The 26719-nt window shown below is 47.4% G+C and overlaps 1 protein-coding gene across 1 annotated transcript in view; it reads left to right on the forward strand.

The window, feature by feature from the left end:
- acvr2ba (activin A receptor type 2Ba) overlaps window positions 1–26719 on the forward strand; it is a 193506-nt gene that overhangs the window by 155381 nt on the left and 11406 nt on the right. Inside the window, exons 6-8 of the mRNA XM_078229660.1 lie at window positions 6258–6401; window positions 12315–12463; window positions 22502–22616. Of these exons, the coding sequence (XP_078085786.1) occupies window positions 6258–6401; window positions 12315–12463; window positions 22502–22616 (408 nt within the window). The remainder of the gene's footprint in view (window positions 1–6257; window positions 6402–12314; window positions 12464–22501; window positions 22617–26719) is intronic.

Genomic DNA, 26719 nt, shown 5'->3' on the forward strand with positions numbered 1-26719 from the left:
TGCTGCCTCACAGCGCCAGGGACCCGGGTTCGATTCCCGGCTTGGGTCACTGTCTGTGTGGAGTCTGCATGTTCTCCCCGTGTCTGCGTGGGTTTCCTCCGGGTGCTCCGGTTTCCTCCCACAGTCCAAAGATGTGCGGGTTAGGCTGATTGGCCATGCTAAATTCTCCCTCAGTGTCAGGGGGATTAGCAGGGTAAATACATTGTATCACAGGGATAAGGCCTGGTTGGGATTGTTGTTGGTGCAGGCTCGATGGGCCGAATGGCCTCCTTCTGTGCTGTAGAGATTCTATGAAATGTTGCAGTATAACCATTGCTCTCCATCAACATAAAGCCTGAAGAGAGACTGCATTATGGCAGGTATCTGCTTCGTGATAGGCTCTTATCCCAGTCAGCTGATTTTGGTTTGGACAATGGGGTGCTGCAGTTGATACAGTGAGGAAGGAAGAAGCTCTGGGCGTATAGGCCCTGCAATCCCACTGGAAGCACAGAACCAGGGCCAAATAGGATACTGCTCTTAACAGGGTCAAGACATTGCTGGTGAGTGATAAGTGACGTCTGTGGAGAGTTCAGTGCTTTCCGGAACAGACCACAAGAAGAAACTTGCCAGTAACCTGATTAAAAAAAACATTGGCTGACTTGAGTATGTGTGATTGATTGAGTTATAGGGATCTTAACTTGTCTGTACTTGTACCAGGATCATAAAGAGTTAGCATTCAGGTGGAGCAAGCAGTAATGAAGGTAAATGGGCATGGTTTTAACCTTTATTACAAGGAAAAGTGCCAGGGACCCGGGTTCGATTCCCGGCTTGGGTCACTGTCTGTGTGGAGTTTGCACGTTCTCCCCGTGTCTGCGTGGGTTTCCTCCCGGGTGTTCCGGTTTCCTCCCACAGTCCAAAGACGTGCTGGTTAGGTGCATTGGCCGTGCTAAATTCTCCCTCAGAGTACTCGAACAGGCACTGGAGTGTGGTGACTAGGGGAATTTCACGGTAACTTCATTACAGTGTTAATGCAAGCCTACTTGTGACACTAATCAATATACTTTAAATTGTCCATTGTAGCAGGAAGAATAAAAAAATATTGTCAACATGGTGAGAGATTCCAGAGTTCTTGAGGTGCAGAGGGATCTGGGTGTCCTAGTGCATGAATAACAGAAGGCTAGTATACAGATTGAGCAAATAATTTGGAACGCTAATAGAATGTTGTTGCTAATTGTGAAGAGAATTGATTACAAGGGTGGTTATGCTTCAGTTGTACAGGACATTGATGAGACCACATCTGGAGTATTGTGCACAATATTGGTCTCCTTATTTAAGGAAGGATGTAAATGCGTTGGAAGCAGTTGAGAGAAGGTTTACCAGACTAATACCAGGAATGGGTGGGTTGGCTTATGAGGAAAGGTTGGACAGGCTAGGCTTGTATCCACCAGAGTTTGGAAGAGTAAGAGGCGGCTGGATTGAAACATAAAAGATCATGAGGGTATTGACAGGGTGGATGTGGAGAGAAAATGTTTCCTCTTGTGGGAGTCTAGAACTTGGAGTTGCCTATTTAAGAGATGAGAAAAAGGATTTTCTCTGAGGGCAATGAGACTTTGGAACTCTCTTCCTCAAAAGGCAGACTCTGAATATTTTTAAGGCAGAGCTATAAGACCGTAAGATATAGGAGCAGAATTAGTTCACTCGGCCCATCGAGTTTGCTCCACCATTCAATCATGGCTGATATGATTCTCATCCCCATTCTCCTGCCTTCTCCCCATAACCCTTGATCCCCTTATTAATCAAGAACCTACCTATCTCTGTCTTAAAGACACTCACTGACCTGGCCTCCACAGCCCTCTGTGGCAATGAGTTCCAAAGATTCACCACCCTCTGGCTGAAGAAATTCCTCCTCATCTCAGTTTTAAAGGAGTGTCCCTTCACTCTGAGGTTGTGCCCTCGAGTTCTAGTCTCTCCCACTCGTGGAAACATCCTCTCCACATCCACTCTATCTGGACCCCTTGGTATTCTGTAAGTTTCAATTAGGCCCTCCCTCATCCTTCTAAACTCCATCGAGGATAGGCCTAGACTCCTCAACCGCTTCTCGTATGACAAACCCTCCATTCCTGGGATCATTCTTGTGAACCTCCTCTGGACGTTCCTCCAAGGCCAGCACATCCTTCCTTAGGCATGGGGCCCAAAACTGCTCACACAGCTAGATAGATTCTTGATAAAACAAGGAGGTGAAAGGTTATCAGGTGTAGGTAGGGATGTGAGATTAAAGTTCCAGACAGATCAGCCATGATCTTATTGAATGGCGGGGCAGGCTCAGGAGGCTGAATGGCCTACTCCTGCTCCTAATTCTGATGTCTCCGCCCAAGAACGAGCAGCCATTTTGAGGCCCTCTCAGGTTTGCACCGAGGTGCGACTGTTTGGCCAGGTTTTGTTTTTTCATTCATTCGTGGGACATGGGCGTCGCTGGCTGGCCAGCATTTATTGCCCACCCCTAGTTGTCCGAGGGCAGTTGAGAGTCAACCACATTGCTGTGACTCTGGAATCACATGTAGGCCAGACCGGGTAAGGACGGCAGATTTTCTTCCCTAAAGGACATTAGTGAACCAGGTGGGTTTTTCCAACAATCGACAATGGTTTCATGGTCATCAGTAGATTCTTAATTCCAAATTTTTTAATTGAATTCAAATTCCACCATCTGCTGTGGCGGGATTCGAACCCCGGTCCCCAGAACATTAGCTGAGAATCTGGATTACTAGTCTAGTGATAATACCACTGGGCCATTGCCTCCCCTAATGCCGGAAGAGCAACCATGCACTGTGGAACTGCATCTCTGAAATAAAATTGGCATCTCGGAATGAGGAGGGGGCAACGTGCATCGGAAAAAGACGCAGTTATTCGGGAAAGATGACAGAGCCTGTGTCTTGTGTTCCCGGCTTGGTTGAGTGCCAATAAAATTCCTATCACGAACGGAAGCCATGTTAATGTTTTCTCTTCACATTAACATATGGCTGTGAATCAGTTGGATGGACAGACTGATTGTGAGTAAGGACCTCCTGTTCACCAGAGCAGCAAAGCAGTTTGTCCAAGAACGCCTGTGCTTCTGGTGTAACCGGTACCTCATTGGTTCTGAAGCACTTTGGGGCATCCTGGGGTTGTGTAAGGCGCTACATAAATGCAAGTTCTTTCTTTAAAAAGTGGCTGCCTCTGTTGCTATAAAAAATTGCACAAACCAGCCTCCCATCCATTGACTCTGTCTACACTTCCCGCTGCCTTGGAAAAGCAGTCAGCATAATTAAGGACCCCACGCACCCCGGATGTACCCCCTTCCACCTTCTTCCGTTGGGAAAATGATACAAAAGTCTGAGGTCATGTACCAACCGACTCAAGAACAGCTTCTTCCCTGCTGCCATCAGAGTTTTGAATGGACGTACATGGCATTAAGTTGATCTTTCTCTACACCCTAGCTATGACTATAACACTACATTCTGCACTCTCTCGCTTCCTTCTCTATGAACGGTATGTTTTGTCTGTATAGCGCGCAAGAAACAATACTTTTCACTGTATACTAATACATGTGACAATAATAAATCAAATCAAAGAGTTCAGATTAGCACAGGGATTAGCAATTTGATATTCCTACCGGCCATTCACTTGATAAATACAGCAAGGAAGATTCTTTCAAAGAGAGAGAGGAGGATTTAGTGGATTTTGTAACCAGCTCGTGCGGATTACTGGGTGGGAGGGTTTAAAATTTACCAACACGCTGCTGACTTTCCAGAAGGGTCGCTTTTCTAGCTGACATGGGGATGGTTGTTGACTAAAAAATGAAAATTGGGCTGAGTGGGCAGATTGATTTGGTACGGAGTAATGTGAATGCGATTGGATTCCACTCAAATTGGCGCTGCTTTGCTGAGAGATGGACAAACGGTGCCAGGTTCCGACATAACACCAATAAAGCAGTCAATCTCTAAACCTCCACACGGCTGCAAATTTAACAGATTGTTCAGCAATTTGACAAATCCCAAAAAAACAAATCCAGATGAACAGCAACCAAACGCTGTTTACACTGAACAAAGAAAATTACAGCACAGGAACAGGCCCTTCGGCCCTCCAAGCCTGCACCGACCATGCTGCCTGACTTAACTGAAACCGTATGCACTTACAGAGTCCGTATCCTTCCATTCCCATCCTGTTCATTTATTCGTACCTGCACCCACCACGTCCCCAGGCAGCAAGTTCCAGACATTCACCACCCTCTGTGTAAAAAAACTTGCCCCACACATCTCCTCTAAACTTTTCCCCACCCACCTTAAACCTATGTCCTCCAGTACCAAACTAGTGCTGAAGTTTTTAAAGTTAATTTATTAGTGTCACGAGTAGGCTGACATTAACACTGCAATGAAGCTACTGTGAAATTCCCCTAGTCGCCACACTCCTGTCTGGGTACACTGAGGGAGAATTTAATATGGCCAATGCACCTAACCGGCACGGCTTTCGGACTGTGGGAGGAAACTGGAGCACCCGGGAGAAACCCACGCAGACACGAGGAGAACGTGCAGACTCCACACAAACAGTGACCCAAGCCGGGAATCGAACCCGGGTCCCTGGCGCTGTGAGGCAGCAGTGCTAACCACTGTACCACCCAGGATTTTGGGAGGGTCCGTTTCACTCTTCCAGTTCTACTGAGCTTCTTCAGGTTTCCTTTTCTCAGTGGTTAGGAGAACACTATGTACTTCAGCTCAGAAAGGTGTCCAGTGAAAGTAAATTAAATGTGATTTGGTCGATTGGAATTCAGTTCTGTATTGCTAGGCACAATACTGCTGCTATCTACACAAGTACTGAAGCTTTAAGCCCCTAATTGATTCAGGTAAACCACAATTTAGCTAACAAATGATACTGAAACTTGGGCTGATGTTACTGTGTTGTCTTAATAACACAGCAGCTTTGGTCCACGTATTTCAGAGAGGATATACCTGCATTGCGGTACAGTGAGGGGTCATTAAATTTGTCCCTGGGATAAGGAGTTTGTCCCATAATGAGGGGCTGGGTAAATTGGACTTCTATTCACTGGACGTTAGAAGAGTGAAAGGTGATCTCATTGAAGCCTATAAAGTTCTGAGGGGGTTGGGATAGGGTGGTCGATTGAGAAATTGCTTCCTCTGGTCGTAGGAATAGAGATGGTTTACTGCAATTGTATCGGGTGTTGGTGAGGCCACACCTGGAATATTGGTGTCCTTACCTGAGGAAGGATGTCCTTGCTATAGAGGGAGTACAGTGAAGGTTTACCAGGCTGATTCCTGGGATGGCAGGTCTGTCATATGAGGAGAGACTAAGTCGGTTAGGATTATATTCACTGGAGTTTAGAAGAGTGAGAGAGGATCTCATAGAAACTTATAAAATTCAAACAGGGTTAGACAAGGTCGATTCAGAAAGGATGTTCCCAATGGTGGAGTCCAGAACTAGGGGTCATAGTTTGAGGATAAGAGGTAAACCTTTTAGAACTGAGGTGAGGAGAAATTTCTTCACCCAGAGGGTGGTGAATGTGTGGCATTCACTACCACAGAATGTAATTGAGGCCAAAATGTTGCCTGATTTCAAGAAGAAATTAGATATAGCTCTTGGGGCTAAAGGGATCAAGGGATATCAGGGGGTGGGGGAGGGAGGGGGGAGGGATCAGGATATTAAATTTGATGATCAGCCATGATTAAAATGAATGGGGGAGCAGGCTCGAAGGGCCGAATGGCCGCCTCCTGCTTCTAGTTTTTATGTTTCTATGTCGAGGAAGGTGTGGTCAGGCAAATCTGCCTCTGCTGCGGGGGTCCAGCACCAAGAGAGCTAACCTTTAGGCTACAAGGGCCCAGTGGCACAGTGGTTAGCACTGCTGCCTCACAGCGCCAGGGAGCCAGGTTCGATTCCGGCCTTGGGTGACTGTGTGGAGGTTGCGTGGAGTTTCCTCCGGGTGCTCCGGTTTCCTCCCACACTCCAAAGATGTGCAGGTTAGGTGGGTTGGCCATGCTAAATTGCCCCTTGGTGTCACAAAATGTGTAGGTTAGAGGGATTAGCCATGGGAAATGTGCGGGGTTACGGGGATAGGGCGGGAGGTTAGGCCTGGGTATGATGCTCTGTTGTAGAGCCGGTGTAGACTCAATGGGACGAATGGCAGCCTCCTGGACTGTCGGGATTCTATGATACTTTGCGGCGGGAATAGATTACTGACTAATTTTATGTTCTGTGAAGCACTTATTGTTTTCTGTGCTTTATTTTGATAGGACAAGCTATCCTGGCAGAATGAGCGGGATATTTACACCACTCCCGGAATGAAACATGAGAACGTGCTCCGCTACATCGGATCAGAAAAGCGTGGATCCAACCTCGAGATGGAGCTCTGGCTCATCTCCTCCTTTCATGAGCGGGTAGGGGCACTGCGGGCATCAGACTGGACATGCTTCACCTCACCACCTCGGTGTTAACACCGACTGTCTGTCTGGCAGCACCTCGATTTTTGACATCCTCATCCCAGTTTCCAAATGCCCTCCAGCCTTGCAGCTTTGCAGGATATCTGCGTTCCTCCCAACCTGGCCTCTTACACATAGAACAACAAAGAACAGTACAGCACAGGAACGGGCCCTTCGGCCCTCCAAGCCTGCGCCGATCATGCCTGCCTAAGCTAAAACCCCATGCACTTACGGAATCCATATCTTTCCATTCCCATCCTATTCATGTATTCGTCTAGTTGCCCCTTAAATGCTGCTATTGTACCTGCTCCCAACGCTTCCCCAGGCAGCATGTTCCAGACATTCACCACCCTCTGTGTAAAAAAAAAACTTGCCTCACACATCTCCTCTAAACTTTTCCCGGATTAGGTGGATTGGCCATGCCAAATTGACCCTAGTGTCAGGGCATTAGCAGGGTAAATATGTGGAGTTACGGGAATAGGGCCTGGGTGGGATTGTGGTCGGTGCAGACTCGATGGGCCGAATGGCCTCCTTCTGCACTGTATGGATTCTATGATTCTTTTATAAAGCTGCAACATGACTTGCCAATTGTGCCAAATGTGCCGCGGAAAAAAGTTCCCAAATAATTCAAAATTCGGGTAATTAGACTGAAACCAATCTTCATTTCTAGCTCTGTGGCCGGCATCTCCAGGACCCGACGAATCTCGGGCCGCCCGCGCATGTGCCAGCTGGGAAAGAGCTGCACCTGCGCGGGTTAAATCTTTTTACGCTGGTCCGGCCCATCTGCATGACCAACGGGACTTCGCGATGAAGACAACAGGCCCCGTGGGCCCGCATGAAGTGCGAAAACTCAAAAAAAAAAGGGTGCAAAAACCCTGGGGGAAAGTGAGACAGACAGGGGGAAGTTTAAAAATGAAGTTCCCAGTAAGGGAAGAAGACAATTGTGTCAAACAGGAAGCAAGCATGCAGTCTCCGATCAGAGAAAGTGCTGGAAGGAGCAGCCCTGAAGTGAAGTGGGCTCGGGAGAAAAGGGGATGTGAAATAATCGCCCCAAAAATGTCTTCGGCTAGGGGGCAGTTCAGAGAAAATAGGGGGTGTGCCTCGAGCTGTTTTTATCGTGTGGAGGCATGCCATAACATTTAAACGCTTGGGAACCACTGGTCTAATGTACAGTGTTGCTCTCACTCTCACTATTGGGTATGTTATTAGTGCGTAGTCCTCTGCATTTATCACCACTCCATAAAGACTTGCCAGATGTCAGAGTCCTTGGGCCGAGTAAGAGCCATTTTACAACTCTCCGACAGCCCTGATTGACGGTGTTGCGCTGAGGAGGCCCCAGCCTGACATCTCGTGCTTTGGACTCCTCAGTATCACCGGGGGAGGTATCTGTGAAGCAGAACGCTCAAAAGAAGGGCATCCTGGGCGAGTGGGGCTTCAGATCTCTGAATGCAATTTGCAAATAACTTACAAATGGCTAATTTGCTCAAAACTGGGCCTTCGTAATTAGACTTCATAATTTTACGCACTTCAGTCAGGTCCCCCCCTCCCTCAGCCTTCTCTGCTCTAAGAACACAGGGCGGCACGGTAGCACAGTGGTTAGCACTGCTGCTTCACAGCTCCAGGAACCTGGGTTCGACTCCCGGCTTGGGTCACTGTCTGTGTGGAGTTTGCACATTCTCCTCGTGTCTGCGTGGGTTTCCTCCCGGGTGCTCCGGTTTCCTCCCACAGTCCAAAGATGTGCGGGCTAGGTTGATTGGCCATGCTAAAATTTCCCCTTAGTGTCCTAAGATGCGTAGGTTAGAGGGATTAGCAGGTAAATATGTAGGGATAAGGGAGTAGGGCCGGGGTGGGTTTGTGTCAGTGCAGACTCGATGGGCCAAATGGCCTCTTTCTGCACTGTACGGCTTCTATGATAACAACCCCAGCCTAAGCAGTCTCTCTTCATAGTGAATCTCCTCTGCACCCTCTCTAGTACAATCACACCCCTCCTATAGTGTGGTGACCAGAACTACACACACTGCTGTGGCTGTGACTGAATGAGCATTTTATACAGCTCCATCATCATCTCCCTACTCTTATGTTCTATGCCTCAGCTAATGAAGGCAAGTTGGGGCAGCACGGTGGCACAGTGCTTAGCGCTGCTGCCCCACAGTGCCAGGGACCCAGGTTCGATTCCCAGCTTGGGTCACTGTCATGGAATCCTACAGTGCAGAAGGAGGCCATTCGGCCCATCGGGTCTGCACCGACCACAATCCCACCCAGGCCCTATCCCCATGCATTTAGCCTAGCTAGTCCCCCTGACACAAAGGGACAATTTAGCATGGCCAATCCGCCTAACCCGCACATCTTTGTAGTGTGTGTGTGTGGAGTGTCTGCCTGTGTGGAGTTTGCATGTTCTCCTCGTGTCTGCGTGGGCTTCCTCCAGGTGCTCCGGTTTCCACCCACACTCCAAAGATGTGCAGGTTAGGTGGATTGGTTAGACTAACTTGCGCCTTGGTGTCCAAGATATGTAGGTTAGGGGGATTAGCGGGGTAAATACTTGGGGTTACGGGGAACATGTCTGGGTGGGATTGTCCCTTAGTGTCAGGGGGATTGCGTGGGGTTATAGGGATAGGGCCTGGGTGGGATTGTTGTCGGTGCAGACTCGATGGACTGAATGGCCTCCTTCTGCACTGTAGGGATTGTATGGAGTATCCCATGTGCCTTCTTAACCACCTTATCTACCTGTCCTGTTGCCTTCAGGGAACTAGGAACATGCATCCTAAGGTCTCTCTGGTCCTCTGTACTTCCTAGCGTCCCACCGTTCATTGTGTATTCCTTTGCCAAAATGCATTCCCTCACACCTTTCAGGGTTAAATTCCATTGGCCACTGTTAGAACATAGAACAGTACAGCACAGAACAGGCCCTTCAGCCCACGATGTTGTGCCGAGCTTTATCTGAAACCAAGATCAAGCTATCCCACTCCCTATCATCCTGGTGTGCTCCATGTGCCTATCCAATAACCACTTCAATGTTCCTAAAGTGTCTGACTCCACTATCACTGCAGGCAGTCCATTCCACACCCCAACCACTCTCTGCGTAAAGAACCTACCTCTGATATCCTTCCTATATCTCCCACCATGAACCCTATAGTTATGCCCCCTTGTAATAGCTCCATCCACCCGAGGAAATAGTCTGTTCTGCCAATCTGACCAGCCCATCTATATCATCCTGTAATCTAAGGCTTTCCTCCTCACCCTTTTACCACACCAGCAAGTTTCAAGTCATGAGCTCATCAATATGAACTTGGTTGATCATCTGAAAGTGGTGATTACTCAAGAGGCTGAAACCGGAAGCGTGCAGTTCATCTCGGACAGTTGTGGGACTGGAGGAGGTTATCGATATGACAAATTGGGGCGATTTGAAAATGGGAATGAAAATGTACAAGTTGGTAGGTGTGAATCAAGGAACAACAAGGTCATCTATGTGCGGATCCACAAGAGATGAGTGAGATCCTAAATGAATATTCCTCATCAGTATTTACTGTTGAGAAAAACATGAATGTTAGGGAACTTGGGGAAATAAATAGTGATGTCTTGAGGAGTGTACATATTACAGAGAAGGAGGTGCTGGAAGTCTTAAAGCGATCAAGGTAGATAAATCCCCGGGACCTGATGAAGTGTATCCCAGGACGTTGTGGGAGGCTGGGGAGGATATTGCGGGGAGATATTTGAATCATCGACAGTCACGGGTGAGGTGCCTGAAGATTGGAGGGTGGCAAATGTTGTGCCTTTGTTTAAAAAGGGCTGCAGGGAAAAGCCTCGGAACTACAGGCCAGTGAGCCTCACATCTGTGGTGGGTAAATTGTTGGAAGGTATTTTGAGAGACAGGATCTACAGGCATTTAGAGATGCAAGGACTGATTAGGGACAGTCAGCATGGCTTTGTGAGTGGAAAATCATGTCTCACAAATTTGATTGAGTTTTTTGAAGGGATAACCAAGAAGGTAGATGAGGGCAGTGCAGTTGATGTTGTCTACATGGACTTTAGCAAGGCCTTTGACATGGTACCGCATGGTAGGTTGTTGCATAAAGTTAAATCTCACGGGATCCAGGGTGAAGTATCTAAATGGATACAAAATTGGCTTCTTGACAGAAGACAGAGGGTGGTTGTAGAGAGTTATTTTTCAAACTGGAGACCTGTGACAAGCGGTGTGCCTCAGGGATCGGTGTGGGTCCACTGTTATTTGTCATTTATATTAATGATTTGGATGAGAATATAGGAGGCATGGTTAGTAAGTTTGCAGATGACACCAAGATTGGTGGCATAGTGGACAGTGAAGAAAGTTATCTCCAATTGCAACGGGATCTTGATCAATTGGGTCAGTGGACTGACGAATGGCAGATGGAGTTTAATTTAGACAAATGCGAGGTGATGCATTTTGGTAGATTGAACCAGGGCAGGACTTACTCAGTTAATGGTAGGGCGTTGGGGAGAGTTACAGAACAAAGAGATCTGGGGGTACATGTTCATAGCTTCTTGAAAGTGGAGTCACAGGTGGACAGAGTGGTGAAGAAGGCATTCGACATGCTTGGTTTCATCGGTCAGAACATTGAATACAGGAGTTGGGACATCTTGTTGAAGTTGTACAAGACATTGGTAAGGCCACACTTGGAATACTGTGTGCAATTCAGGTCACCCTATTATAGAAAGGATATTATTAAACTAGAAAGAGTGCAGAAAAGATTTACTAGGATGCTACCAGGACTTGATGGATTGAGTTATAAGGAGAGGCTGAATAGATGGGGACTTTTTTCTCTGGAGCGTAAGGGGCTGAGGAGTGATCTTATAGAGGTCTATAAAATAATGAGGGGCATAGACAAGGTAGATAGTCAATATCTTTTCCCAAAGGTAGGGGAGTCTAAAACTAGAGGGCATAGGTTTAAGGTGAGAGGGGAGAGATACAAAAGTGTCCAGATGGGCAATTTTTTCGCACAGAGGGTGGTGAGTGTCTGGAACAAGCTGCCAGAGGTAGTAGTAGAGGCGGGTACAATTTTATCTTTTAAAAAGCATTTAGATAGTTACATGGGTACAATGGGTATAGAGGGATATGGGCCAAATGCGGGCAAGTGGGATTAGCTTCGCGGTTTTAAAAAAAAAAAGAGCGGCATGGACAAGTTGGGCCGAAGGGCCTGTTTCTATGCTGTAAACCTCTATGACTTTATGACTCTATAAATCATAGAATCCCTGCAGTGCAGATGGAGGCCATTCGGCCCATTGTGCCTGCACTGAAAGCAATCCCACCCAGGCCCTATCCCTGTCACCCCATATATTTACCTAACGCTAAGGGGCAATTTACTACAGCCAATCCACCTAACCCACACATCTTTGGACTGTGGGTGGAAACCGGAGCACCCACAGGAAACTCCACACAGAAGCCGGGATTCGAACCCAGGTCCCTGGTGTTGTGAGGCAGCAGTGCTAACCACTGTGCCACCATGCTGTCTTCCCTCTCCTGCCATCTGCTGCCAACTGTCTACTGGTAACAAGAGTCATCAAACTACAACCAGAACTGCTACCTCACAGCGCCAGGGACCCAGGTTCAATTCCACCCTTTTGTCACTGTCTGTGTGGAGTTTGCACATTCTCCCCGTGTCTGCGTGGGTTTCCTCCGGGTGCTCCGGTTTCCTCCCACAGTCTGAAAGACATGCTGGGTAGGTGGATTGCCCATGCTAAGTTCTCCCTCAGTGTACCCGAACAGTCGCCGGAGTGTGGCGACCAGTGGATTTTCACAATAACTTAATTGCAGTGTTAATGTAAGCCTACTCGTGCCACTAATAAATAAACTTAAAAACCTGAATCCTCTGACCTTGTCTTTTTTTTTAAACACAGGGCTCGCTATCTGACTATCTGAAGGGGAATGTGATCAGCTGGAATGAACTCGGTCACATTGCGGAGACCATGTCTTGTGGATTGGCTTTTCTTCATGAAGACATTCCCCGCTGTAAAGGAGAAGGACCGAAGCCAGCCATTGCCCACAGGTACTGAGTGAGGGACAGGTTGCCATTTTAACAATCCAGTTGTGGGCAGTGCTGCGAGTTAGTCCAACAAAAGGAAAGACTTGCTTCTGCGTCTTCAAGTGATTGACAGCCATTGAAGTACCTCTGAAGAGTAGTTATTGTTTTGATATGGGAACGCAGCAGCTAAATAGCACCCAGCCAGATCTCTCAAACAGTGACATGATAAAGACCAAATCATTATGTTTTTATAGCGACATTAATTTAGGGATATTTCTGTCCATGAACCCTGGGGTTAACACCCCGTCCCCCCCCGTGTTCATCATTGTACAGTGCCAAGGGATCTTTTGTATTGGGGGAGGTGATGGCCCAGTGGTATTATCACTCTACTATTAATCCAGAAACTCAGCTAATGTTCTGGGGACCCGGGTTCAAATCCCACCACGGCAGATGGAATTTGAATTCAATAGAAAATATAAACGATCTGGAAGAAGGTGTAACTGGGGTGATCAGTAAGTTTGTGGATGACACAAAAATGGCTGGACTTGCAGATAGTGAGGAACATTGTCAGAGGCTACAGAAGGATATAGATAGGCTGGAAATTTGGGCAAAGAAATGGCAGATGGAGTTCAATCCTGATAAATGCGAAGTGATGCATTTTGGTAGAACTAACATAGCGGGGAGCTATACGATAAATGGTGTAGGTACGCAGAGGGACCTGGGGCTGCAAGTCCACAGATCCTTGAAGGTGACGTCACAGGTGGTGAAGAAGGCATATGGCATACTTGCCTTTATAGGACGGGGCATAGAGTATAAAAGTTGGGGTCTGATGTTGCAGTTGTATAGAACATTGGTTCGGCCACATTTGGAATACTGCGCCCAGTTCTGGTCGCCACACTACCAGAAGGACGTGGAGGCTTTAGAGAGAGTGCAGAGGAGGTTTACCAGGATGTTGCCTGGTCTGGAAGGGCTTAGTTATGAGGAGAGATTGGGTAAACTTGGGGTTCTTCTCGCTGGAAAGACGGAGGATGAGGGGTGACCTAATAGAGGTGTATAAAATTATGAAAGGCATAGATAGGGTGAACAGTGGGAAGCTTTTTCCCAGGTCAGTGGCGACGTTCACGAGGGGTCATAGGTTCAAGGTGAGGGGGAGAGGTTTAACAAGGATATCAGAAGGACGTATTTTACACAGAGGGTGGTGGGGGCCTGGAATGCGCTGCCGGGCAAGGTGGTGGAGGCGGACACACTGGGAACGTTTAAGACTTATCTAGATAGCCACATGAACGGAGCGGGAATGGAGGGATACAAAAAATGGTCCAATTTGGACCAGGGAGCGGTGCGGGCTTGGAGGGCCGAAGGGCCTGTTCCTGTGCTGTATTGTTCTTTGTTTGTTCTTATATCTGGAATTATGAATTTGCTGATGACCATGAAACCATTGTCGTAAAAACTCATCTGGTTCACTAATGTCCTTCAGGGAAGGAAATCTGCCATCCTTACCTGGTCTGAACTACGTGACTCCAGAGCCGCAGCAATGTGGTTGACTCTCAACTGCCTCGGGCAACTATGGATGGGCAATAAATGCTGGACTCTGGTCTAGCCCCCAACAACAGCAAATGTTGACCCTTCAGGAAACCAACAGAACTTTCAAAACAACAGGGAGAGAGGGAAAACACTTCTTCTTAGCTTGCTGTCCCTTCTAAAACCTAAAAACTCAAACTTGCAGCTCCAAAGTGAAAGTGTAAATGAAAATCCCTGTCATCTGACCTGCCCACGGTTTGTTTTCCTCCCAGCAATGACATCATCTAAAGCTGTGAGCATGAATTTTTGAAAAAGCTCTTAAAGGTACACTAACGTCACAGTGGCCATATAGCCCCTCAAGCCATTCGGTTTGAACATGGCTGTTTTGTGTACATTTAGCTCCTTTACTCCACACCTCCCCTCACCGATCTTACCAATCAAGCTCCAATTGATCCCATCACCTTTACGGGGAAATAATTCCAGATTTCTATCACCCTCGAGAATGCTGTCCAACCGATTGGACCAGTTTGTGAAGAGGACAGATTTTGTGCAGCTGAGGATGATGGGAAGGCTGTGGTGATCGGCACGATCGTCAGTGACTGAAAGGGCGAGCGGAATGATTCTTGATCTGCAAGCTCTTGGAACAGCTCGGGGCACAGAGAGTCCTGGCTTGGCAGGGCTCTGGTGTGAGCCGACACCTTCACTTGCCGGGGCCTTCCTTCAGCAGCCTCACATCTGTTTGTTTCAAAGTTTGCTTTCCTGGCTGTCGTCTTCCAGCTGTCTCTGGTTGGCGGCCTCCCACCCCCGCCTCCATTAGTCAGTGTCAGCCAGGGAGATCTGTCTCGTCAGCTGGTCTTTGAAGCAGTTGTGAGGTGCACCTCAATCTCATTTACCCGAGGACAGTTACATTCGATAGTATGGTACTGACGACACAGGAACAGGCCCAGTTGGCCCAATTAGCCTGTGCCACTGTTTATGCCCACAAGAACCTGACCAAACTACCCTTCTACCCCTTTCTTCAACCCATGTTTATCTAGCTTCCCCTTAAATACAACCAAACTATTCACCTTAACCAGTTGGTAAGATCCGGTTAGGGACCATTAACATTTAACAAGAATTCTGGCAACCAAATTTTAACCAATGTCTTTAAACAAAAACAAACTTTATTGAATATAAAAGACTGAAAACAAACCCGAGCACTGTTAATTTAATAATGTGGTTTATAAATACATACACGGGTTATGCAATCAGCTTTACTTGTGTACTTTATGATATCATAAAGGTGTATTCCAAAAAAAGTTATATTCTTCAAAAAGTTATATTTCAAATAAATTATATTCTCAAAAAAATTATATTCTGTTATATTCCAAATAAATTATATTCTCAAAAAAATTATAATCCAAATAAATCATATTCCAAATAAAGTATATTCCAAATTAATTGTATTCTCAAAAAAGTTATATTCCAAATAAATTATGTTCTCAAAAACGTTATATTCCAAATAAATTATGTTCTCAAAAACGTTATATTCCAAATAAATTATGTTCTCAAAAACGTTATATTCCAAATAAATTATATTCTAAATAAATTATGTCCCAAATAAATTGTATTCTCAAAAACGTTATATTCCAAATAAGTTGTATTCTCAAAAAAGGTTATATTCCAAATAAATTGTATTCCAAATAAATTATATTCTCAAAAAATGTCATATTATCAAAAAAGTTATATTCTTTAAAAAAAAGCTAATATTCTAAAACACATGAAGCATGAGCTAGATATTCTCACCACAGTCCTTGTGGAAATCTCCATTCTTTTAATGGTTAGACACTTGGTGAAGGTCAGCTAATTAAACTATAAAATGCACGGTTTGTCTTGAGGAAAAACTCAGATGGTGAATCTATTTCTAGTTTGTTGTAACCATTCTGTGAGAATCGGATGCGTAGAAACATGAAACCGAGGATCTTTGAAGGAAGGGCTTTATGCCCAGTGACTGTGAGCAAGTGAACTGCGGGAGGGGGAGGAGGGGTGGGGGGACAGACCTGCCGTCTCCGGTTTCACAGGGAGTTTGTTTTGCTGTATCAGTCTATTTTCTGCAAGACTCTCTTTCATGTTTCAGCTTGGCAGGAGGTTGGCAACAGGTTAAGATATCAGGTAACCTGTCGTAAATTGACACTGTGATCTAATAGTAACCTGTCACAGTCCTGAGATTTCGACAGAGCTACTTTGAAACATAGAAACCCTACAATGCAGAAGGAGAACATTCGACCCATCGAGTCTGCGCCCACCACAATCCCACCCAGGCCCCATCCGTAGAACCATAGAAAATTACAGCTCAGAAACAGGCCTTTTGGCCCTGAAACTCCACATATTTACCCTGCTAATCCCGCTAACATACACATCCCGGGACACTAACGTCGTAAGAGGAACGGTTGAGGACTCTGGGTCTGTACTCGTTGGAGTTTAGAAGGATGAGGGGGGATCTTATTGAAACTTACAGGACACTGCGAGGCCTGGATAGAGTGGACGTGGAGAGGATGTTTTCACCAGTGGGAAAAACTAGAATCAGAGGGCACAACCTCAGGCTAAAGGGACGATCCTTTAAAACAGAGATGAGGAGGAATTTCTTCAGCGAGAGAGTGGTGAATCTGTGGAACTCTTTTTGCTGCAGAAGGCTGTGGAGGGCAGGTCATTGAGTGTCTTTAAGACAGAGCTTGATTAATAAGGGGATCAAGAGTTATGGGGAAAAGGCAGGAGAATGGGGATGAGAAAAATATCAGCCATGATTGATGGTGGAGCAGACTCGTTTGGCCGAGTGGCCTAATTTTGCCCTGTCTTAAGGTCTTATGATCTAATTTAGCATGGCCAATCAGCCTAACTTGGAACATTTTTGGACTTGGGAAGAAACCAGAGCACCCGGAGGAAACCCACGCAGACACAGGGAGAACGTGCAGACTCCATACAGACAGTGACCCGAGCTGGGAATCGAACCCCCCAGGTCCCTGGAGCTGTGAGGCAGCAGTGCTAACTACAATGCCACAGTTTGGAGGAAAGAAATTGTCAAGTAATTTGCACGAACTCCAGTATAGAAAATCAACATGATCTTGATGGGCTGAATGGCCTCCTGCTGTGCTGCAATGACTCTGGGTGGGATGTCCCACCTCCAGAACTGAAAGCAGGTTCCGAGGTCCACGCAGGCAGGCGCTGAGACCCTGAGCGGCATTACAACAGCAGCCAATTAAGAGGCAGTTGCCACTGGGACGACAGCCCAGTTGAGGACAGTGACACGTCTGCCAGACCCAATCGGAGGGCCGACAGCTGAGCAGCGCCACCATTGGAGTTGGCCATTGCTGGGACTGCAGGAAGAAGGGCCGCCATGTTGAGGCCCCCTCAGAAGCCCAGCAGGTTTGACCTGTATGGTGCTGCGGCCCAGCGGGCAGGCCCCAGCGATTGAAGAGGTACCGTGAGAGGCAACATGGGGGCGGTGCCCTCTCGGGGGGTCATGGAGCGGCCATTAAAGAATTCCGCCCCCTCCCTCAGACTCACTGGGACACCGCCCAAGGTTTACTTGGCAGTGTCCACACAAGGCCTGTCCCGACAGTGGCTAAAATATCAGCGGGGCCGGGAAGTTACTGGTAATTGTCCAAATAATTGATTTAATTGGCTGCCTGCCTCCAGTAGGGAGGGGGCTATGCCACTGGCATTCCCTTCGTTGGGTTGGGAATATCCTGTGATGTCGGAAAGATTCCTCCCATTCTCTCTCTCCAGGAGGCTAAATAAATGCATCCGACAATTCAATGGCTTTCTTTTTATTCATTCATGGGACATGGGCGTCTCTGGCTGGCCAGCATTTATTGCCCATCCCTAGTTGCCCGAGGACATTTGAGAGTCAACCACATTGCTGTAGCTCTGTAGCCACATGTAGGTCGGACCAGGTAAGGGTAGCAGATTTCCTTCCCTAAAGCACATTAATGAACCAGATGGGTTTTTCCGACAATCAAAAATGGTTTACAGTCATCCGTAGATTTTTGATTCCAGATGTATTTATTTTATTGAATGCAAATTCCACCAGCTGCCATGGCAGGATTCGAACCCGGATCCCCAGAACATTTTTGGATTAATAGTCTAACGATAATACCACTAGGCCATCGCCTCCCCCTGAGCTGCACTCTCACTAAAAAAAGAACACACTTCAACTATCGAATGCCTTCAAAGCTGAGAGGTGGACTATGCTGGCTTTTAAATTTGTTTTTCTCCCCCTTCCCCTTACCTTTCCAAATACCCTGGTATTTTTTCCCTCCAACTCTGGATTGGGGATGTTTGCCGTCAGCAGTGACTGGTTATCAGGGCCACTGCCACTTGTTGGTTGTCTGTCTGACTGACTGTGTTAAACCACTGTGAGCTTATTGCCTGTGTGTGTGTGACATGCCTGGACATGCCCCTGCCGGCCCTGCCCGGGACTCCTCCCCCCGGTCCAGGTATAAAGGTGACTGCTCCCCACCCCCTGCCTCAGTCTCTGGACCAGTTCATCGGCATGGGTGTGCTCCAAGTCTTTTGCTAATAAAAGCCTATTTGTTCTTGCATACAAACTAGCCTTTGCTTGATTGATGGTGCATCACTGACTGACTGACACACCGGTTCTGTTTTTGTGACACTGGGTTGGGCTGGAGGAGGAATATTACACTTTTTGTCCAGTCCCAGAGCGGTTGGGGAGTCCAATTTGAGGATGATATAACGAGGTGAGCTGGTGCATGTCGGAAAGAAATTCCACGGATCTTTAAACATCATTTTGAGATCCCTAGCCTTTTATAGAACCATAGAATCCCTACAGTGCCGAAGGAGGCCATTCGGCCCATCGAGTCTGCACCAACAACAATCCCACCCAGGCCCTATACCTGTAACTCCATGCATTTACCCTGCTAATCCCCCTGACACTAAGTGGCAATTTTAGCAGGTTCAATTCCCCCTAGGGTGGCACAGGGCGGGGACCCGGGTTCGATTCCTGGCTTGGGTCACTGTCTGTGTGGAGTTTGCATGTTCTCCCTGTGTCTGCGTGGGTTTCCTCCGGGTGCTCCGGTTTCCTCCCACTGTCTGAAAGACGTGCTGGTTAGGTGCATTGGCCATGTTAAATTCTCCCTCAGTGTACCCGAACAGGCGCTGGAGTGTGGTGACTAGGGGATTTTCACAGTAACTTCATTGCAGTGTTAATATAAGCCTACTTGTGACATTAATAAATAAACTTAAGAGAAAATATAACCTACACATCTTTGGAATGTATATTTGGGGTCACTTTGTAAATAAGTAAAGTTGTTTTATTGTGGCTGGTACATTTGCGGGATTGCATTTTGCAATTTTTTCCATATTCGTGTAAAACCACATGAAATGTTTTTGCTAGTTAAATAAGGCAATAGACAAAAAGGAAGATTTTTTTTCGTTTGGACTGTGTAATGCTGCCTCCTGGAGATATTTTACTGTCATTGCAGCTCTCAGTCTCTGGCATCAGGTTCCTAAGTTGCATTGGCGTTTAGTGGGGAGGGGGGGCTCTCTCCCTAAAACAACAGACCCCTTGGATGTACACGTGGGTGGAGCAGCCAACCCTGTTTTGGTTGTTAACACTGTGTATCAACCTGTGGGCAGCATGGTGGCACAGTGGTTAGCACTGCTGTTTCTCAGTGCCAGGGACCCGGGTTCAATTCCAGCCTCGGGTCATTGTCTGTGTGGAGTTTGCACATTCTCCTTGTGTCTGCGTGGGTTTCCTCCGGGTGCTCCAGTTGCCTCCGACAGTCCGAAAGACGTGCTGGTTAGGTTCGTGCAGGGGAAGGGATGGCCTAGTGGTATTGTCGCCAGATGACTAATCCAGAAACTCAGCTCATGTTCCGGGGACCTGGGTTCAAATCCCGCCACGGCAGATGGTGGAATGAGAATTTAATTTTAAAAACCTGGAATTAAGAATCTACTGATGACCATGAAACCATTGTCAATTGTCGGAAAAACCCATCTGGTTCACGAATGTCCTTTAGAGAAGGAAATCTGCCGTCCTTACCCGGTCTGGCCTACATGTGACTCCAGAGCCACAGCAATGTGGTTGACTCTCAACTGCCCTCAAAGGGCAACTAAGGACGGGCAATAAATGCTGGCCAGCCAGCGACACCCATGCCCCACAAATTTATAAAAGAAAGGGTTGATTGGCCATACTAAATTGACCCTCGTGTCAAGGGGATTGGTAGGGTAAGTACGTGGGTTGCGAGGGCCTGGGTGGGATCATTGTTGGTGCAGGCTTGATGGGCTGAATGGCCTCCTTCTGCACTGTCGGGCTTCTGTGATTCTGCAGTGCTCTCCCTCTCGAGGTGCAGTCTGCACAAGACCTAACACAAATAATGCAAAAATGGGAAAGTAATAAACCAACAAACTAACACAATACCAAGAACTAATCATAAAGACAATCATTTACAACAATAGAGTCCATAATAAATAGCAATAGATTCCATTGTAAGTTATCTTGCAATATTCCGGGGGCTTCATCTTCCAGGGTTACACCTCCTGGGATTGCAAATAGTTCATTAAATACCCCCGAGGTCTGAGGTGCCAGGCAGTGTTCAGTGGATAGACTTTGCCACTTCTATGCCAGAAGGTTGAAGGTTCGATGCCCGCTTCATTGACTGGAGCAGATAATAAAGCTGGTGGGTCTTGTGTGTTGACAGAATTTGCAGTAATGGCTCACTGGCAGGAGTGCTTGCGGGTGAGCTGGTAAACTGAAGCTCGATTTTCATCGCGGCTGCACTCGAGAGGCAGAGGTGGGGAAGGTGATAAGAAGATCCCATGGCACTATTTGTGGAGAGAGGGAGTTTTCCATGGTATCCCCTCAGGATAATAGAATCCCTACAGTGCCGAAGAAGGTCATTCGGACCATTGAGTCTGAACCGATCATAACCCAGGCCCTATCCCCATAACCCCACGCATTTACCCTAGCCAGTCCTCCTGACACTAAGGGGCAATTTAGCATGGCCAATCCACCTAACCCGCACATCTTTGGAATGTGGGAGGAAACCGTAACACCCGGAGGAAACCCACGCAGACACGGGGAGAACATGCAGACTCCGCACAGACAGTGACCCAAGCCGGGAATCGAACCCGGGTCCCTGGCGCTGTGAGGCAGCAGTGCCAACCACTGTGCCACCCTATCAATACAATTATTTTCAATTGAATTTGAGGAACGCTCCTGCATCTGTTGATTTGCCGCACTTGAACCCGGAATCACACTGACCTGTTTCTGACCTGCCGATACCCGCTTGGTGTCCAATGATTGGCAACGCTATTCAAAGGTGCTGCTTTAGCACACTGGAAAAGACCCCACGCTGTTCCGGGGCAGCCATGGGAACTATTTCTCCCTCAGCCAACATCACAGATCAGTTTATCGGGTCATGATTCTGTTGCTGTTTGTGGGAGCTTGCTGTGCACCAAATTGGCTCCTGCATTTATTTGATTTGATTTATTATTGTCACATGTATTAGTATACAGTGAAAAGTATTGTTTCTTGCGCGCTATACAGACAAAGCATACCGTTCATAGAGAAGGAAAGGAGGGAGTGCAGAATGTAGTGTTACAGTCATAGCTAGGGTGTAGAGAAAGATCAACTTAATGCAAGGTAAGTCCATTCAAAAGTCTGACAGCAGCAGGGAAGAAGCTGTTCTTGAGTCATTGATAAGATATTGGTACGGCTACACTTGGAATACTGTGTACAGTTCTGGTCACCCTATTATAGAAAGGATATTATTAAACTCGAAAGAGTGCAGAAAAGATTTACTAGGATGCTACCGGGACTTGATGGTTTGAGTTATAAGGAGAGGCTGGATAGACTGGGACTTTTTTCCCTGGAGCGTAGGAGGCTGAGGGGTGATCTTATAGAGGTCTATAAAATAATGAAGGGCGCAGATCAGCTAGATAGTCAATATCTTTTCCCAAAGGTAGGGGAGTCTAAAACTAGAGGGTTTAAGGTGAGAGGGGAGAGATACAAAAGTGTCCAGAGGGGCAATTTTTTCACACAGAGGGTGGTGAGTGTCTGGAACAAGCTGCCAGAGGTAGTAGTAGAGGCGGGTACAATTTTGTCTTTTAAAAAGCATTTAGATAGTTACATGGGTAAGATGGGTATGGAGGGATATGGGCCAATGGCGGGCAATTGGGACTAGCTTAATGGTTAAAAACTGGGCGGCATGGACAAGTTGGGCCGAAGGGCCTGTTTCCATGCTGTAAACCGCTATGACTCTATTGAGTCGGTTGGTACATGTCTTTGATTACAGCAGCGACTGTATTTGATTGGCTGAAAGAGGCGTTGTTAGTCATGATAGGCACTAAATAAATGCAGTTTTCTTTACTGAATGGGAGGGGGCAGACCTGAGGGACTGAATGGCCTCCCCCTGATCCCCTCCCTCTCTCTCTGTCTCAGGTTCCTGTATCAATGCTGCTGATTCATGTTGTGTCTGTTGCGTGTGTTGAGAGGAATGTGGAGCATTGCCTCTAACCCTGTCCCTTCCCCTCTCTTGTCTGCAGGGATTTTAAAAGCAAGAACGTGCTACTGAAGCTGGATCTGTCGGCGTGCATTGCCGATTTTGGGCTGGCTGTCAGGTTTGAACCCGGAAAACCGCCTGGGGACACGCACGGACAGGTAAAGCCAACGCTGGGAGGGAGGCGCACCGAAAAAACACAGCCAGCCACCAGAAACAGGAGCAGCGGCCAATCAGCCCGCCCCTCGAGTCTGCTCCCCCATTGATACATCCCCTCCCCATCCAACCCCTTTCACCCCCTGAGAGACCTGCCCCTCGTGGCCTTCTATGTCCTTTTTTATTCATTCGTGTGACATGGGTGTCGTGGGTTGGCCACCATTTATTGCCCATCCCTAGTTGCCCGAGGGGAGTTGAGAGTCAACCACATGGCGGCACAGTGGTTAGCACTGCTGCCTCACAGCGCCAGGACCCGGGTTCAATTCCCGCCTTCTGTCTGTGCGAAGTCTGCACGTTCTCCCCGTGTCTGCATGAGTTTCCACCGGGTGCTCTGGTTTCCTCCCACAGTCTGAAAGACGTGCTGGTTAGGTGCATGCTAAATTCTCCCTCAGTGTACCCGAACAGGCACCGGAGTATGGTGACACAGTAACTTCATTGCAGTGTTAATGTAAACCTACTTGTGACACTAATAAATCAACTTTCAAACTTGCTCTGGCTCTGGAGTCACATGTAGGCCAGACCAGGTAAGGACTGCAGATTTCCTTCCCTAAAGGACATTAGTGAACCAGATGGGTTTTTCCGACAACCGACAATGGTTTCATGGTCATCAGTAGATTCTTAATTCCAGATTATTTTTTATTGAATTCAAATTCCACCAGATGCCCGTGGCGGGATTCGAACCCGTCTCCCCAGAACATTAGCTGAGTTTCTGGATTAATAGTCCAGCGATAATACCACTAGGCCATCGCCTCCCCGTTGTATGGAGCATCCACACCACCCGGGGGTAGAGAAGTCCAAAGATTCACAACCCTTTGAGGAAGTAATGTCTTCTCATCTCAGCACTAAACAATCGGCCCCTTATCCTGAGACTCGGCCTCCGTGTTCTGGATTCCCCAACCAGGGGAAACGATCTCTCAGCATCCACCCGATCAAACCTTTCAGAATTTTGTACATTTCATTCTTCTGAACTCCAGAGAATATAAGCTCAATTTACTCAGCCTCTCATCATAAGACAACCCCCTCAGAGAACAGGATCATAGAATCCCTACAGTGCAGGGGGAGGCCATTTTGCCCATTGAGCCTGCACCGCCAACAATCCCACCCAGGTCCTATCCGCATAACCCCATGCAGTTACCCTGCTAATCCCCCTGACACTAAGGGCAATTTAACATGGTCAATCCACCTAAACTGCGCATCTTTGGGAGGAAACCGGCACACCCAGAGGAAACCCACACAGACACGGAGAATGTGCAGACTCCGCACAGACGGTGACCCAAGCCGGGAGTCGAACCTGGGTCCCTGGCGCTGTGAGGCAGCTGTGCCAAGAACTGTGCCGGACAGGGACCAATTGAGTGAACCTTTGCTGTAACGTCGCCAATGCAAATATAACCGTTTCTTAAAACTGGAGACTAGAACTGCACACACTGCTCCAGATGTGGTCTTATAAAACCCCATACAATTGTAACAAGACTTCTTGTCGTCCATTTGGAGATGCATTATGTAGTTAGAATGGTTAACGGTCAACGGTGATATCCTTATTCACTTGAACTTTCTAAACATGGGGCAGCACGGTGGCACAGTGGTTAGCACTGCTGCCTCACAGCGCCAGGGACCCGGGTTCGATTCCCAGCTTTGGGTCACTGTCTGTGTGGAGCTTGCACGTTCTCCCCGTGTCTGCGTGGGTTTCCTCCGGGTGCTCCGGTTTCCTCCCACAGTCTGAAAGACATGCTGGTTTGGGTGCATTGACCTGAACAGGCGCCGGAGTGTGGCGACTGGGGGAATTTCACAGTAACTTCATTGCAGTGTTAATGTAAGCCTTACTTGTGACTAATAAATAAACTTTAAAAACCTTAATTTAAAAAAAAACAGTTCCTAGCTAATTGTGAAGCTCGACCACGATAGGAAGGACAGAAAGACAACGAAATTAAGGCATTAAATCCTCGCGAGCAGTAATACCCTTGGAGTAACTGCACAAAGAGACAGACAGCGAATCATTGGGTGGGGGATTGCCCATTGCAATCAAACTCTTTAAATTTGAATAATTTCCCCCTTGTCCTTTGTGTCCCTGTTGACTCTGGCTGAATATCGTTTTCCATCTACCATATGGTGGTCGCGCTAACTCCTCCCCCTTGCACCAAACTCATCATGTTGATGGTTTGTGATGGAATATATGTATTGTTCCGGGTCCCCATTGTGAGGCTGGTGAATAGGTGCAGTGTCATTGTGATTAATACCTCGGCTGCTATATAATGGGAATCTGGGTGTCCCTGTAGTGCTCGGAGAAAGGCGCCTGTCTGTGATCTGGAAGCAGTGATGAACACCCTTCGATCTGGCTCCACGATCTCATCCATCTGCTTGGGAAAGATGAAAACACAAACTGCGCTCTGAAAGGAGCGAGGGATGCCAGCCAGTCAGCCATGATGTATGTTGGAGGAGAGGGGGTGTAGGTGCCTGCCAGTGCCAACAGCCCACTGACATCGTCTGTGTGGAAACGGCGAGGTGGGGGGGGGGGGGAGGGTGCAGCACTCTGTGCTAAATACAGCGAAGTGCTGCCCTGTCTGATAACCACTGACTGCAGCTTTTTAGAAAGCTGGTCTCTTCGCAGCTGGTTCGCAAACCACATCCATTTTCTATCCGTGGTTTTTGTTTGGCACTGCAGAGTTGAAGCCACGTTGCAGGCTCTGCCTCTCTGTTCAGCAGCGGAGCAGAGATTCCCGTGCCGTTTGCCTGAACGCTTTGCTGACAGAACTGCAGCTTCATGTGAAACAGATGTGACGAGACCTGCATATAAATCTGATCTAAATTCGACGCGTCCATCGTAAACTGCATGTCAAAGTTTATTTATTAGTCAGAAGTAAGGCTTACATTAACACTGCAGTGAAGTTACTGTGAAATTCCCCTAGTTCCCATGTTCGGGCGTTAAAGGAATCTTTCACCAGGGTGTTCAATCTAAGCTCCTTCTTTATGCAGCACTAGTTTATGTTGCACTCAGCAGTGGCACGGTGGCACAGCGGTTAGCACTGCTGCCTCACAGCGCCAGGGACCCGGGTTCAATTCCCAGCTCAGGTCACTGTGCGGAGTCTGCACGTTCTCCCCATATCTGCATGGGTTTCCTCCGGGTGTTCCAGTTTCCTCCCACAGTCCGAAAGACGTGCTGGTTAGGTGCATTGGCCACGCTAGATTCTCACTCGGTGTACCCGAACAGGCACCGCAGTGTGGCAAATAAGGGATTTCCGCAGTAACTTAATTCCAGTGTTAATGTAAGCCTACTTGTGACACAAATAAATACGCTTTAAGACATAGCGTAGCACGCAATGATAGCGGAAAGCTGTGCGTTAAGTCAGAGGGTTTGGTGAGTGGAGAGGAAAGCAGCTTTGTAAGGTACAGTGTTAGTTTGAGGCAGGGGGAGAACCACTGATAGAGGAGCTTCTGAGTAACTTTGAGGGGACACCCATCATTCATCGAGTCATAGAGCTTTACAGCATGGAAACAGGCCCTTCGGCCCAACTTGTCCATGCTGTCCCTTTTTTACCACTAAGCTAGTTCCACTTGCCTGTGTTTGGTGCATGTCCCTCTAGACCCATCTTACCCATGTAACTGCCCAAATGCTTATTAAAAGACAAAATTGTACCCATCTCTACCGCTACTTCTGACAGCTCGTTCCAGACACTCACCACCCTCTGTGTGGAAAAAAATGCCCCTCTGGACCCTTTTGTATCTCTCCCCCCTCACCTTAAACCTATGCTCTCTAGTTTTAGACTCCCCTACCTTTGGGAAAAGATATTGACTATCTAGCTGATCTGTGCCCCTCATTATTTTATAGACCTCTATAAGATCACCCCTCAGCCTCCTACACTCCAGAGAAAAAAGTCCCAGTCTTTCCAATCTCTCCTTGTAACTTAAACCATCAAGTCCCGGTGGCATCCTAGTAAATCTTTTCTGCACTCTTTCTAGTTTAATAATATCCTTTCTATAATAGGTTGCCCTGCTAATCTTCAGGGGAACAAAATGAGCAAGTTTTCATCTTTGCTGAGTTAGAGTCAGAGAG

Source organism: Mustelus asterias, chromosome 2 (assembly GCF_964213995.1).
Source record: "Mustelus asterias chromosome 2, sMusAst1.hap1.1, whole genome shotgun sequence".
Lineage (NCBI taxonomy): Eukaryota > Metazoa > Chordata > Chondrichthyes > Carcharhiniformes > Triakidae > Mustelus > Mustelus asterias.